The sequence below is a fragment of the Octopus bimaculoides genome, chromosome 12, assembly GCF_046866305.1.
Source record: "Octopus bimaculoides isolate indiv1 chromosome 12, ASM4686630v1, whole genome shotgun sequence".
In the NCBI taxonomy this organism is placed as follows: Eukaryota; Metazoa; Mollusca; class Cephalopoda; order Octopoda; family Octopodidae; genus Octopus; species Octopus bimaculoides.
Window position 1 is genome coordinate 62095397 of NC_142939.1, and position 15879 is coordinate 62111275.

A 15879-nucleotide genomic window follows, 5' to 3' on the forward strand; every position below is an offset into this window, starting at 1 on the left:
CACAGAAGACTGGAAATGAACAACATTGCTTGTATGATGGTGATGCTCATTTACAACCGTCAAGGGATGTCAAGACAAGGGTACCCACGAACACACCACACACACACACACACACACACACACACAAACATATGATGAGCTTCCTTCAGTTTCCATTTACCAAATCCACTCACAAGGCTTTGTTTGGCCCAGGGCTATAGAAGATACTTGCCCAAAATACTATGCAGTGGGATTGAACCCTACCTCCACATCACTGGGAAGCAAGCTTCTTACCCAAATAGCCATTATTATAAAATAATAATAAAAGTAAAACTCCAGACAAAGAAAAAACATTTTGGAATTTGTCATCAAAAAGAAGCTATTTGTACAAATTATTTAAGAATCTTGGAAAAAGAAAAGATAAATTTTAAAAAAAGACTATATAGTAAACTTTGATCTGGATAAAAATAAACCAGAATCCATTAATATGGAAGGTCGTCTTGCTAAAAATAAGATGCCAGTTCAAAGGCAGAAGGTATAAATACTGAAAGAACCTTTTAATTTGTTTGAAATGCCCTTCTACACACACACACAAAAAAAGCTGCTTTGCAGGGTTTGTCTAACAATAGTAAAATGTTTAAAGATATTTTGGATTTTGAAATGTTATTCGGAGATTTAAGGCACAACAGTATCATTGTTTGTGCTACTGTTGTATGGATACTTACTGTGTTCATCTCATTTCATATTATTAAGATATTGTAATTTAGATTGCTCAAAGCTCTACTAATACTAGGCTCTTCTTCTGTTCTCAAAATAACCTTTTGTTTCCTATGTACCTTGTCTTTCTTAGTCTTAAACTGAATTGGAAACAAAAAAAAAAAAAAAATGTTTTTACTGGTCTGATTGATTTCTTTGATGAACTGAATCTAGTAACCTATTTCCTTGTCAAGGCTAAACTGAAGTAAGCCGCCAGCAGTATCATACCTTTGTTTTACGAATCATTCCCAAACATTTTCAGGCCACTACAACTTTGTTTGATTCTGTTAATTATTTACAAATAGATTCATCCAAAATTGTTGTAAGAATTAAACAATAAGAGTAATTACAACAATTAATTCATCAGAGGACAATAATGACATAATATTAATTAGAATTGTAATTCAATAGCAACCATAAACATATGTTTCTACATATATACAGAGCCACTACTTGTGTTACCATCCCCAGATCTTTGACCTATTTTAAAGCATTGTAAATAATAATAATAGATTGCTTAACTTACTGACAACAATAATATTAAAGTTGACACAAAGAGGATAATTAAATAACTGAAATCTAATTATTGCATGTGGTCAGGGCAGTATGTTTAATAAAAATATACATTCTGCGTATTTATATTGACGTCATAGGAATTTATAAACTTTTGAGAGAATTTGAAATAATTTTGAAGCACATAGGTAAAACTATAAATAATAGCACCTAAATGTTGGGTCAAAAAGCATTTTGGATAGAACGTCTGTCATATCTACAAGAGATGTGGGTTCAATCCCGATGAGCAGCCTTCAGCTCTTTTTCAATTTAAGAGGTTTTTAACTCAATATTTACATGCTGTTCGAAAGCTACAACAATGTGAGGAAGTACATTGTGACTAGAGGTGTATAACAACATCCAATTGTCTGGCCATTGCAGTGGTTTTATATATATATATATGTGTGTGTGTGTGTATATATATATATATATATATATATATATATATATATATATATATATAAATGTACTTACATATGCACATGCATACGTATGATGGGCTCCTTTCACTTTTTGTCCACCAAATCCACTTACAAGGCTTTGGTTGGCCTGGGACTATAGTAGACACATGCCCAAGGTGCCGGGCAGTGGGATTGAAACCAGAAATGATTGGGAAGCAAACGTCTTGCCACACAGCCATGCCTCTGTCAGTACCACACCTATTTAATACAGGTACAATTAAACCTGATATGTAGCCAAAAAAGGTTTCCTAACCACACAGCCCCCCCCTCCCCTTTTCTCTTTGTTTTTAGCACCTTCTCAAGTAATACCAAATTCCTGTATCAGAATTTGGTGACAGCTAATTAGGGAATAATTGCTTATTACAAGGTGAAACATTTTATTCAGTGAGTGTAAGCACATTGAAGCAATAGATATAATCACAAGCTTATCCATTTCTGCTGTCTGTTGAAGTTGACACACTTTTTCTAATGTATTCACTGAAGTGTGACTGTGCATATAGTGAAAGCCAATTTGAAGACTTCTTCTTATATTGATCTGTGAGCATTGATATTTTCACAGCAGGGTGGAGTGGTGGGGTTAGGGGTTTGTTATTTCACTGATAAGTATATATTGGAAATCAAATCGTTATTACTCATTCAAGTTATGCTTCCTGATCTTTTCCTATTTTCTTAAATGTGATCCATTTAACATCATCACGATCCATGAACTCTTTCAACACCTGGCTTATTAATCTTTTGCATTATGATGCATGTATGCACACAGACACATGCGTGTGTTACATATACATATGTGTATATGTATGTCTGCTTATCTAATTGTGTATCTATTTGGTGTTGTGTGTGTGTGTGTATATATATATATATATATATATATATATATATATATATATATTCACATTCACACACACACACACATGCACACACATAAATTACGTGTGTGTGTGTGTGTGTGTGTGAAATAATGCAATTATGAATATTTTCAATATCGTTATTCTCCATTTAACTGTTGAATAGGAGAAACCGAGGAATTATAAACACATTTATTTTGGAATTATTTTGGAATTTTAGCAAATGAAAAACTCATGGAATGTTTTGCTTTCTCTCAGCATGATGCCTTATTATAAAACAACGTGAACAGAATGAAATATTTCTAACCCAGGTATCAAATCTAAGATAGCTAGTCAGCCTACTAGAGTTTAGATGCTTTTATACGACAGATATGTCCTACTGAAGAAGGAGTAAGAAGGCAGGAGAGGAAAAGTTTTAAGATATGGGCAAATGAAAATGTTTCAGACTTGGAAATGTATGTACAGTTTAGTCAATACTGCATCAATGAGAAACAAATTGTTAAAAACATTGGATTGTTGAGAAAGAAACTGAAGAAAAATTATGAGTGTTCAACTGTTGGTGAATGACCTTCAATCATAATTTGTTCATAGTGATCAAATGTATGTGCTGTACATTAGCTCGCTCCTTCCATCAAATTGACATTGATTGAATGAGTGCATGGTGTACCATGTGTCAGGTGTTGGCTTTATCGCAGAGCAATGTGTGATGAAGTGTTTTGCTCAAGAACACAACACACCACCTGGTCTAGGAACTGAAACCACAATCTTGCAATCGTGAGTGCAACGCCCTAACCACTAAGCCATGTGTCTTCACACATACATACACACGACAAACATAAATGTATAGACACACATATATCTATATGTACATATACACACACCCCCTCATGCACATATTTGTGTGTTTGTTCCCCTGTGTGTGTCTTCACATTGACACCATTGGAACAACAGTACCATATATGTTTCATATAAGTAAAAAGTCCAGTTAAAGTTCAATGGACATAGGTGTAATCTATCTTAATTGGAAAACAGGTAAGCATTCGCATCAGGAAGGGCATCTGGCTAGAAAATGACAAATCTCGTCTGACCCATGTCAGCATGGAAAAATTGGATATAAAATCAATGATGTGATTTAACTGTCAGTGTAAGCTCTTATATATCATAACATTTCAATGTACATATGTGACATTTCATATGTAAATGTAAACAGATGAGTTTAAAAAATTTTTTTTTTAAGATGATTACCTTTTTACATGATAAAATCAAATAGTATATTCAGTTTTGAAATTCCATTGTTAGCAGGGACTAGTTCTGTGGTTTTCTTTGAATTGCCTAATCAGATGGAAGAATAAGCAGTGCATATGACCTTTACAGACCCTCCAAGATAGGTGAAATCAATATAGTAAATGTTTAGGCTGAATATATTGTTAATGAGAAATAATATTTAATGTGAATGGGGAAGAAGGTTTGACTGAAATGCAGTATGAGTGACTAAAGGAGAAGAGATAGTGTGTCAGGTAGACCTTTTTATGGGTGTGATATATAAGCTAGTTCAGAAGAGCTGAGACCATTGTAGTAGTAGTAGTCAAGAGGAGACAGTACATCATTAAACAGAGTTATACATTTCTAAGTAACTTCAGTATTTACCCCTTGCTGCATTGCTCTAACATCACTAAAATGAAATTTTATAAAAAAGAGACAAATGTCTTTTCTCCTTCATAATATGAGATTATCACACCTAGATCAACTTGCATCATGTCTGCTCCAGAAAAGCTGGTCTGAGATGAACAACAGTAACTGTATAATAGGAATACAAAAACTCATTTAAAGAGAGACTGACATACATTAAAATGTATTTGCTTATACTCTTGTATGCAATATAATTTAACTCTATTGTTGTTGCATTTTATCTTAAATTTCATGCTGTTTCCATTGTAGCTTCACTTGAGCCATTCTGATAACATTGTTAATTATAGGATATTAGAGCATGCATTATAAAATCAGTATACTCTTCTTAATTAAGGTGTATCATATAGTTACTAATTAAATTTGTATGATACTCCAAATCTAATTAGTTAACTTATTTTGCTGCAAAGCAAGTCCTGCAGCTTGGTTGATTGCATGTTGCATAGCTACTAGTCACTAGTTTAATCATTGCACTTTCATAGAGATTTTACTAGTAAGACTTGCGATATTATCGTCATGAAAATTTTCAAAGTAAAAAAGAGAAAAGCCTTATTTACTATGAAGGCAATAACAACAATAATAACAGTAATGATCGTCTCTCCTGTCAATTTTGATGTATGAGTTTGAAGGAAAGGATTAAAAAAGAAGCTGCATCTATTTGCAATGGATGCATAAATGTGATTCCAGGTATGGATTTTGCTATGGTGTCACAAATTATTTAGATGCATTATGACACATTTTGCACCACTTAGCTGGATCTGGACAATAATTTCCCCAAGATGTTAAATTAAGGTGTGAGGATTTAATAATATTCCTTTTTAGTATAGACACAAGGACTGAAATTTTGGAGAAGAGAATAATTGATTACAATGACCCTAGTATTCCACTAGTATTTTTTTTATTGACTATGAATGGATGTAAGGCAAAGTTGACCTTGGAATTTGAACTTGGAATGATGGATTAAATGCCATTAAGCATTTTGCTTGGCGTGTTTAATGGTTCTGGCAGCTCACCACCATTATTAATGATAATGATTGCTTGAAATTTTGACACAAGGCCAGCAATTTTTTAGGAGAGAGGCTAGTTGAGTAGACCAAACCCAGAACTTGGCTGATATGTATGCAGTTGACTCCAAAAGGACAAAAGTAAAGTTGATCCCGATGAGATTTGAACTCAGAACATAAAGAGCCAGAAGAATTATTTACTACTATATATTTTGTCCAGTGTGCTAGCAATTCTGCCAGCTCCCCACTTTGATAATAATGGTTTCAAATTTTGTACAAGGCCAGCAAGTTTTGGGGTGGTGACAAGTCGAGTACATTGACTTCAGTACCCAGCTTTTATTTATTTTCTCAACCCTGAAAGGATAAAAGGCAAAGTTGACTTTGACAGAATTTGAACAGAGATTGTATTGACACGAAATGTTGCTAAGCATTTTGCCCAGTGTGCTAGCGATTTTGCCAGCTTGCTGCTTTAACGCATAAAGTGCGACGGGCCATGATTGTGGCTGTCAGGCACAGGTCGACAAGCCACGATCGTGGCTCAGATAGATGCATTTAATTTATGGGCATTTGTTGGGGTCTAATGTCACTCAAACGCTCTGATAGCCACCAGAATGCAAGAGGACTAATAGTTCAACTAATGACTTTTCAGATGAGGTAAAACTTGCCACCATCATACACTAAGAAGATATTTTAACTATTTTTTATTTTTTATGTGTCCATGGTAGTCTTATTTTCATAAAATGTGCTCAGCAGTCCATACTATGTTAGAGCAAATCCCAGCACTTTATGGGTTAATAATAACAACAAAAGCAATTGTTTCTTGCATTGGTACAAGCCCTTGATATTGGAGGAAGAAATTATCTTTTATTCTTTATTTTATTGACCCTGGATGGATAGAAAAAAAAAGCAAGGTTGTTTATTTTTAGATAGTTTCTATAATTTGTTAATAAACTGAGATTTAGTTGTTTATCTTTTATGTGTTTCAGTCGTTGCACTGTGGCCATGCTGGGGCACTGCCTTGAAGGGTTTAGTTGAACAAATCTGCATCAATACTTATTTTAAGCTTGGTACTTGCTCTATAAATATTTTTCTGCCAAACTACTAAGGTACAGGGATGTAAACATCCCAGCACCGGTTGTCAAGTGATGGTGGATACACACACACACACACACACACCATGGCCTTCTTATAGATTTTTCTCTCCTCTACCAAATCCACTCATAAGTCTTTGGGTCGTCCCAGGGTTATAATAGAAGACATTTGTGTAAGGTGTCATGCAGTGGGACTGAACCCAAATTATGTAGTTGGGAAGCAAGCTTCTTACCACACAATCATGACTGTGCCTATAGATTTGTTTCTGTAAGTTTTTTTATTTATTTATTTTCTTAACTAGTTATTGGAGTCTTATCCTCCCTTTAGACACTCTCTTGATATTTTTGTTATAGTTCTCACCAGTTAACACACGTTCCTTTCTACTCTAGGCAAAAGGCTTGAAATTTTGGGGGATGGGGCCAGTCAATTAGATCTGCCCCAGTACGCAACTGGTACTTAATTTATTGACCCCGAAAGGATGAAAGGCAAAGTCGACCTCAGTGGAATTTGAACTCAGAACATAAACACAGACGAAATACTGCTAAGCATTTCGCCTGGTGTGCTAACATTTCTTATTTCTTTATTGCCTACAAGGGGCTAAACATAGAGGGGACAAACAAGGACAGACAAAGGGGTTAAGTCGGTTACACCGACTCTAGTGTGTAACTGGTACTTAATTTATCGACCCCCGAAAGGATGAAAAGCAAAGTCAACCTCGGCGGAATTTGAACTTAGAACATAATGGCAGACAGAATACCGCTAAGCATTTCGCCCGGCGTGCTAACGTTTCTGCCAGCTCCCCGCCTTCCAATCAACATGTTATCTGTCAAAGGTTATCTTATTCTGATCCCCTTGACATTTATTTGGTTAGAGTAGATTTTTAGCTAGATTATATTATTTATTTTAAATAGGATTTACTATCTATGAATCAGTAGTATAGTATCTGAGCTTGACTCTTACCTCATTGTTTATAGCTGAGTAGTCTGAAGAACTTTATTGTGTGTCACTTTCTACCTTTTCTATCTGCAATCCATTAATACCTTTATCATCACAAACCTCTTTCTAATAACACCATTATTTGGTCTTTCACCAAAGGATTTCTCCTCTGAAGAGTATTCATTTCTCATTTCCTTTCTCTGGTATTTATTTAGCTTAGGTAGATATCTAACCTATTTGAACAGGAAGTGACATGCTATTAAAATACATTAGAGATTCCCTCTACCAATATTTTATGCTTTTTATTTTGGTCTTTTTTTGTTTTAGCTCTTATTTCATTTTCATAAAATATATATATCTTCTTTGCTTTTTTTTTCTCCCCTTTCCATACCTGAATTGTTTCATTACTTGGAATTTTAAAGTTTATTATGTTATGTTTACATAGATTCACTAAAAAAAATATATACTTTAACATGTTGGGCAAACCTCTTCAGTTAGAGAATTCTGCTCATGGTAACCTAAATATCTTTCTTTTTTTTTTATGCTCAGATGCCCTTACTTCTTTTTGAATTCTTGGAATTATATTTACTATTGTTGTAGATTGTAATGACACATACATACACACACACTGTCTAAGAATCCATAGGTCAGAAAAAATATGCACTCATGTATTTGTCAGTAGAATGGGTATATTAATTGAAGTATACAGATCACCTGTAACAGATATATAATACTGTACACTTCGATTAATATATATATAATATATATAAATGGCAGAGGCATGGCAAGAAGTTTGCTTCTCAACCACTTGGTTTCAGAATTCAGATTCTGTGAGCAAGTGTTTTCTACTATAGCATTAGGCCAATGAAATCTTTGTGAATAGATTTGGTGGGTAGAAAGAACCTTGCTGTGCACATGTGTATATGTGTGGTTGGGCAGGTGTGTTGTCTTTGTGTTTCCTTTTCTTGACATTGTGTCACATATGCCTAGACAACACTGACTATCTACTCCCATCAACTCAGTAAGGTAATAATTTCATGTTGCAGTTTGTAAGCCAATATTCCTTTAACCTGACTAGTTGATTTTCTTTCATATTACTAAAAGAAATAACCAAAAGTTGGAGGAGAGGCCAAATGGTTTAGGAATTTGCTTCACAATCACCAGGTTTTGCATTTGGTTCTGTGTGGCACCTTGGGCAAGTGTCTATTATCATGGCCTTGAGTTATCCCAACTGTGTGAAAGCCTGTTGGATGGTTTGCATCTAAAATTCAAAGGGTCAGTCTTGATACAAAACACTGTCATGATTCTGTTTAAAGATTACTTAAGGGTACATATGTTTATGGAAGACTCAACTGCATACACTGGAATTCAAAAGTAGTTCTGTTGACTGAACAACTGGAATCAACATGAGAGCTACCACATACTCATGTAGAGATTTTACAAGACAATGCATTAAAGAAATACATAAGTGGAAATATACTCTTAAATGCTAAACTCAACATGTGCAAGTTTGGAGTATCACTGTTTTTTTAGGATGGTCTGCCAGATATAAATAACAGTAAAAAACAATGCTTACAATAGAAGACTTAAGTAGTATACTGTATTTTTTTTTAATCCTTATTAATGGAATTATTTTTGTGGGAGTTCATTTCATAGACATTGTTATTTTATGATTAAAACAAATAATGAAGTATTTTATTGTTACATTGTCATGGCTTTGAAAGAAAATGAAAGTCAAATAGGAAGGGCAAGAAAAAAAAATTCAAATCTGAAGTGGTTTATTCAATAGTTATATTTCTATAATTAGAACAACTATATTTCCAATGTTAAAAGTAGCAAAAAAAAAAAAAAAATCTACTCTAAATGTTTGCCTTTATTGTAAAGTAACTTTTTTTTTCTAGTGTGTGTGTGTGTGTGTGTGTGTGTGTGTGTGTGTGTGTGTGTGTGGTACTATTCAGAGTCTTTGTAAATGTCCATCTCATGAATAGTGAAGTTTACTTTTATAGTCTTTTAATAATGAAGTTTCTGTTCCAGAAAATATGAAAAACTACTATGAAATATATATTTACCTTTTTTTTTTTTCTTTTTTTTTTTTTTTTTTTCTTGCACACGTTTGAGATTATTTCTATTCAGTTTTGGATAGTGGGAACATTTATTTCAAAGAATTCTCTATGTGATTTATTAATGAAGATAAAAAGTTTACAGGTTTTACATACAAGTCAGATTCTATAATTTTCTCAAATTGTGGATAATGAGGATTTTATATATATATATATATATATATATATATATCCACATCTAAAATCTATTCAACATTTCTGCACCATTTATAAACATTTTTTTACGAGGTGTGTGTTAATGTTTGTTTTTATGACGAGTTATAAAAACACAATTTAACATTAAACTGAAGAAATACTCGACAGATTACATATTTAGTACACTTTTATAAGAAGAGGAGTGACAGTAATTCCAGCAAAAGCTCGTAAGTTGAATCATCAAAGTCACATCACCCTGCTTGTAAATGTATAATAAATATATGTATGTATAGAGAAGGGGCTTAGATTTCTTTTACAAAATAATGTTCTGGTAATTTTTTTTGTTACTGCAGTATATCTTGTATCTCATATACCTGCCTCCTTCCACCATAAAGGTCCCAAACAAAGCAAAAGACGTTCTTTAATGAGATGTTGCAGATTTTCCAACTTACCATTTATTTAAAATTCATTAAAGAAAATAAAAGCTCTTCAGAATCTGTGTCTGTATGGTAAATATTGAAAAGAATGCAGCCACACTATCTAAAATTACTTATTCTAAACAAAACTTTCAATAATTTTGTCAAAGAAAATTAAATGATTTCTTTGATGATAGTTCCTCCAGCTTGGCTATAAATTGAAATAGCTAAAACATTTCTGATATAACAATGTAATATATGTACGCATATATATATATATATATATATATATAGTTTTAGGGAAAATAACCAATTTTCAAGAACTCATCGATGAAAATCCACTATCACATATAGAAAAATTAATAATTAAAAGCACAATAAATGAGTATAATATAAAGTAAAGTAAATATCATAAGATAAATATAATATTTATTATATTATATTTATTATATTTATTATATTTATCTTATGATATTTACTTTACTTTATATTATACTCATTTATTGTGCTTTTAATTATTAATTTTTCTATATGTGATAGTGGATTTTCATCGATGAGTTCTTGAAAATTGGTTATTTTCCCTAAAACTATATATATTATATATACTTTATCTATAAGGCTCAATTTAATTTTAATTTTTTATAAATTGATTTTAATTGAGTTTTTTACCTGTAATTTTGGATTTTGTCCCTAATATTATTATTATTATATATATATATATATATATATATATTTCTAAAATTAAATACACAATATATTTATTAAAAAAACCCGGTTAAAATGACCTTGGAAAGAACAGAGTATGATGACTACATTATTAAATTCAATACATTGATACACTTGGAGTATATTGATATTTTGGACATTAGTCCTTTTTCAGAAAGTAAAGGACATGATGGCAAACATACAAAGGGAAAGAGAGGATGAGTGCATCCCCACTTTCAAGTTCGTGCCTCACAGCATTCATATACACATAATTTTTCACGTCTGGCAGCACAGCCTTTTCCGTTTGTTTTCCTGTCTTGTTTTTTGTCCACCACTACATTCCTCCATGGCACAGGTTTAATTTGTGTATACAAATTTAATTTGCGGTCCATGGGAAGAGCTGTTTTAATGATGCGTCATGTCCTGTACCCAGATATGCACCTATATATACAGGTAGATGTAGGTATGCACATACCTGTACGTATATATGCATATACTCATTTATTATTTGTTTATATATATATATAAAACGTGTGTGTGTGTGTAGTAAATTTCATCAGTTTAAATAAGTTTGTATACCTTAAGGGGAAAAGGAATGATGTATTGAAGCTGATAATTCAGCTGAGAGTTTTTTCCAAGATGAAAAATTTCTTTCTTCTCTGACAAAGGAACAACCCCAAAACTTCAGATGCCTCTTCTCACTATGGCATACAAACTTAACCAAACTGATGAATTTCACTTTGGGATCTTTGCCAATGCCAGTCACTGTGTGTGTTTTTTTCTTGCTGTGTGGGTGGGTGTTGATAGTTATGAAAATATTTTATCCACTGAAATGTAGCAAGTAAATTATGTCAGGTAAATGACATGATGCAGCACTTCACTGATGTGTCCTTCACCTTCATCTACAAAATATTTTGTCTTTGATGTATTCCTTATTTTTCTTTTATATACATTTATATATCTCTTTATTCCAGTACTATTTTTTTCAAAAATCAAACTGCTCTGCTACATTGTTTAACATTAATATAACCTGTAAATATTTTCTGTTTATTTATATGTGCTAATCATTATTGATACATTTCATTTATAGCTGTTGCACAACTGATGGAATTGTAAAAATATTAACTATATTTATTTATTTTTTTTATGATTTTCTTAGCTCAATGTTTTAAACACTTTGGTTATTGACCATTGTCTTCAATGAAAGACATGTCTGAATCTTTTATTTCATATTTTAGAACTTATAGTTTCTGCAAAGAAAAATGACAAAGTCAACCATGATTCTTCAAGTGAGTATAAAAACTTGTGAATTTTGAGCCTTATGTCAGCTTGGCTCCTCTCTCTTCCTGGCTCTATTGTACTGCCCTGCTATGGGTATTTATATTATACATATTTGCCTGCCTTTCTAACAGTGTTGTCTTCTGCATTGTATAAACTCCTACTCCTCATTGGTGTTTTGGCAAGCTCTATCGATCTGTTTATTCTTTCTCTATGTATCTGTGTGCATAAAGTATTTCCAGATATTTCCATGTAACTTTACTATTAAAATACTGATAAAATAGAACCCTTTGTTGATTGAAAAATTTAGCAAACCTATTAGAATCCTTGTCTTCCTGATTAGAAAATGTAGAAATGTAATTTATTCAAGCTCTCTAGTTTAGAGTAATATATTTCCATATGCCTGATTAACTTTCCATTTAAGCATGACTTTTACCAAATCTTCAGTAAAGTAGAATCTAGATTTGTTTTTCTTAAGAAGTTCTTGTAGTAGACTACTAGATATCTGTAGAATGTTTCAGAATATGTTTAAGCAATATTGTTAACTCTGAGGGTTTCTTTTGTGATGCATGATTGAACAGAAAGAGAAAAAGAAAAGAAAATAACTGAATCAGATAATTTTTTTTCTCAAAAAGTTTGTGATCATTTATTGAATATATTTTTACTCTTAGTGCGTACCAAGAAGAAATTATGAATATGACCAAACTGAGAAGCAGTGATAAATATTTTGCAATGTTTGTAAAGAAATGTCTTTGGAGTTTTATATCTCTAGAGAAAGAAATGTTAATTCTTCCATGATCTTCAGGTAACTGCAGTGAATTGGCAGAGTCATTAGAGCATCAGATAAAATGACTTACAGCATTTGTTCTAACATTTAGTGCTGCAAGTTCAAATCCTGCTATAGCCAACTTTGCCTTTTGTTCTTTTGGTGTTGATGGATTGGCAGTACCAGTTGAGATTGATGGATTAACAGAAATGAAAGAACATTAGACGAGATGCATTAGGGTGTTTGTTCCACCTCTTTGCATTCAGAGTTCAAATTTCACCAGGACCTAATTGGATAGTTGTCACCCAGTTTAACACATTTACTTGGCACCTTTGGTGCTTTTACTGGAGATTATTTTGTTGCATAGTCTTTGATTTGAGGATACCTTCATCCCTTACCCACTCACTATCACTAGTCTCAGAGACTCTTGAAAGGTTATGAGCACTACTGTTTTTCCTGATTAAAAATATTTTTAGAAAACAAACAAAAATTGGAAAATGCAGAAATGATAAATTAATTTTAAACTGCAGTGATGGTGCAATGTTTCTGATTACTTTGTTATCAATCTAACAAAAAAAAAAGACCTGATAGAAATAGGGACAGTTCCCTTTATCACACCCTTCTGTCTTAAGGTAAAAAGGAAAAGGACATTGGATAATGTAGTCCTTGATCCCCTATCTATACAAAATGCTTTTGACTATAGGCTTTCCCAATCAAGACTGAAGCAACAACATAAATTTTTGCTGCTTTAATTTCTGTTGCCACCTCTTTCAGACTATTTTCAAGTTCTGTGACATAGAGCAGTAAAAGTTCTCCAATAGCAAAAGCTGCTTATTGCTTCACTGTCAGACTCACAACATTATAGTCTCTTTAAAAACCAAGATTTATTTAGAGTAACCTCATATACAACTCTTGTGACAACTTGAAATTATAGGAAATTTTTTTACTCTAACCTTCATAAGTTTTATTTCAAAGATTTTTTTGTAAAACTGACTTAGAGATTCCTTTCAATAAACCTGGATAATATTTCCCAATACACCTTATAGACTAACAAAATCAAACTATTGTTCTCTACTAGTGTTTTAGATGGATCTCACTGTATTCTCAAAAGGAATTTTTACCATTTTGTCCAATTCTTTACTCACTGACATGATATCTTTATAGCATAAATTTTGTGGGGTTTCAATGTCACTTCATAACATCTTAAAGAAATTATGTATATTCTTGTTCAAATATTGTTCTCCTTCCATCAACAAATTCCTGTTCTAGTTCTCAGTTCCTGTTCAGTCTACATCTTGGGGCCTTGTTTCTTGAAATTGGTTCCTATCCAATTTGCTTTGTGGGATCTGTCTGTTTTGCTTTTTAGAACCTGTCTGTATTTTCACCTCTCCGAGCCTGTTTATTTTCTAGTTCTCAAACCCTGTCCATGTTCTTGCTTCTTTGACTGTGTTCTATCTACCTAATATGTAATCTTGGCCTGTGTTCATTCCAACTCTTCCTCTCCCTCTGTCCTTTATCCGTCTGTTGTCTATTCCTCACCCTACTGTCTTCTAAACATGCCATATCTCGACATGTTTGTGTTGTCTCGCTTTCTTTGAACTTCAAGCTAAAAAAATTCATCTTTGCAAATGCAAAATGACATTCATAGAATCCATCATTTAGATATGCATATTAGATATGCATATTCATCTTTCCAGTTGTTCTTAGCTAATACAATTGAGGAGATAATTCCAACAAGATTTCAGCAAATTTATGATAAGCTTCTAATCTAAGCATAACATAAACAAACAACAATAATAATAATAAATAAATAAATAAATAAATAATAATCCACGGTTTTTAAAAATTTTTTATTTTTGTCTTCTTTTTAAGCTAAACATTCACTTTAAGATGGTTTTAATTGTTTATCTTATATTGTGGTGTGAAAATAACTGAGACTAAAATTTTTGCTTACTATTTCTCTTTTCTCTAATATTCAAGCAAGATTTTCTTAACTTTCTCTCGTTTCAGCTCTTGGTTTTGTGGTTCTTCATTTTCCCCCCACTCACTCTCACTCTTTCTCTTGCTCTCTTCTAATACCACCACTTGCTTTATTGAATCCAGAAATATTTAAGGCACTAATTAATACATTTATTTATTCATTCATTCATTCATCTTTTTCTCTCTGCATTTATTCTTAAATTTTAAATTTTCTAAACTTTGAAAGATATTGAATAAGAAATACTTTCCTTTTTCTTTTAAAATGAATATCTATTCAGATTCCTTTTAAATATATATTCACTATTTGTATTGAAATTTTAAACTTTCTTCTGTCTTTTTTCTTACATTAATATTTTTTGTAACTGTTAAAGGCAGTGAGCTAGCAGAATTGTTAGCATGCCGGGCAAAATGCTAAGCAGCATTTCACCTGTCTTTACATTCTGAGTTCAAATCCCACCGAGGTCAACTTTGCCTTTCATCCTTTCAGGATCGATAAAATAAGTACCAGTTGAGCACTGGGGTCGATGTAATCGGCATAACCCCTCCTGCAAAATTGTTGGCCTTGTGCAAAAATTTGAAACCAATATTTTTATGACTATTGTATCTGCATAATAAAAAATTGAATAATAATTTAATTAATTAAATAGTTCTAATTTAGTCTTTTATGACTGAGAAAAAAAAAATGTTTACAAATTAAACTTACGTTTTATTTTGAGAATTCTGTTCTTGGTGAAAATGTGAAACTCTGAAAGACTAATCACTACACAATTGCTACATACACACAATCTTTTCTATGACAAAAGAATTATTTGTGCTTGCTATCATCATCATCATCATCATTATTTATTTTCAACTACTTTCTCATGTAGAACAAAACTTAACATTTATTAATATCATTATTATCAACATTTTTCCAAGATGAAGAACTTATTCTATTTGTCTCTTTTGCTGAACCACTGGGTTATGGGGACATAGACAAACATACACTAGTTGTCAAATGGCAGTGGACAACAAATGCACACACACACACACACAAACTCTGTGTGTGTGTGTGTATATATATATATATATATATATATATATATGAGAGAGATGATGGTGATGATGCAAGTAAACAAATAAAACCATTTGGACTAGATATACAAAATATATATGTACATATACA

The 15879-nt window shown here is 32.3% G+C and overlaps 1 protein-coding gene across 38 annotated transcripts in view; it reads left to right on the forward strand.

Annotated features, from left to right (window-relative positions):
• Nucleotides 1–15879, forward strand: part of LOC128246976 (FERM domain-containing protein 5-like) — a 256956-nt gene that overhangs the window by 125295 nt on the left and 115782 nt on the right. For 22 of the 38 annotated variants that reach the window (XR_016243867.1, XR_016243868.1, XR_016243869.1 and 19 more), the window contains one exon: nucleotides 11929–11979. The exons of the other annotated variants lie outside the window; for them this stretch is intronic. Coding sequence is in view for 19 of the 22 variants with exons in the window: in XM_089361176.1 (XP_089217302.1) it covers nucleotides 11929–11979 (51 nt within the window). In the remaining 3 variants the exon portion in view is untranslated. The remainder of the gene's footprint in view (nucleotides 1–11928; nucleotides 11980–15879) is intronic. 38 annotated transcript variants of the gene reach the window in all.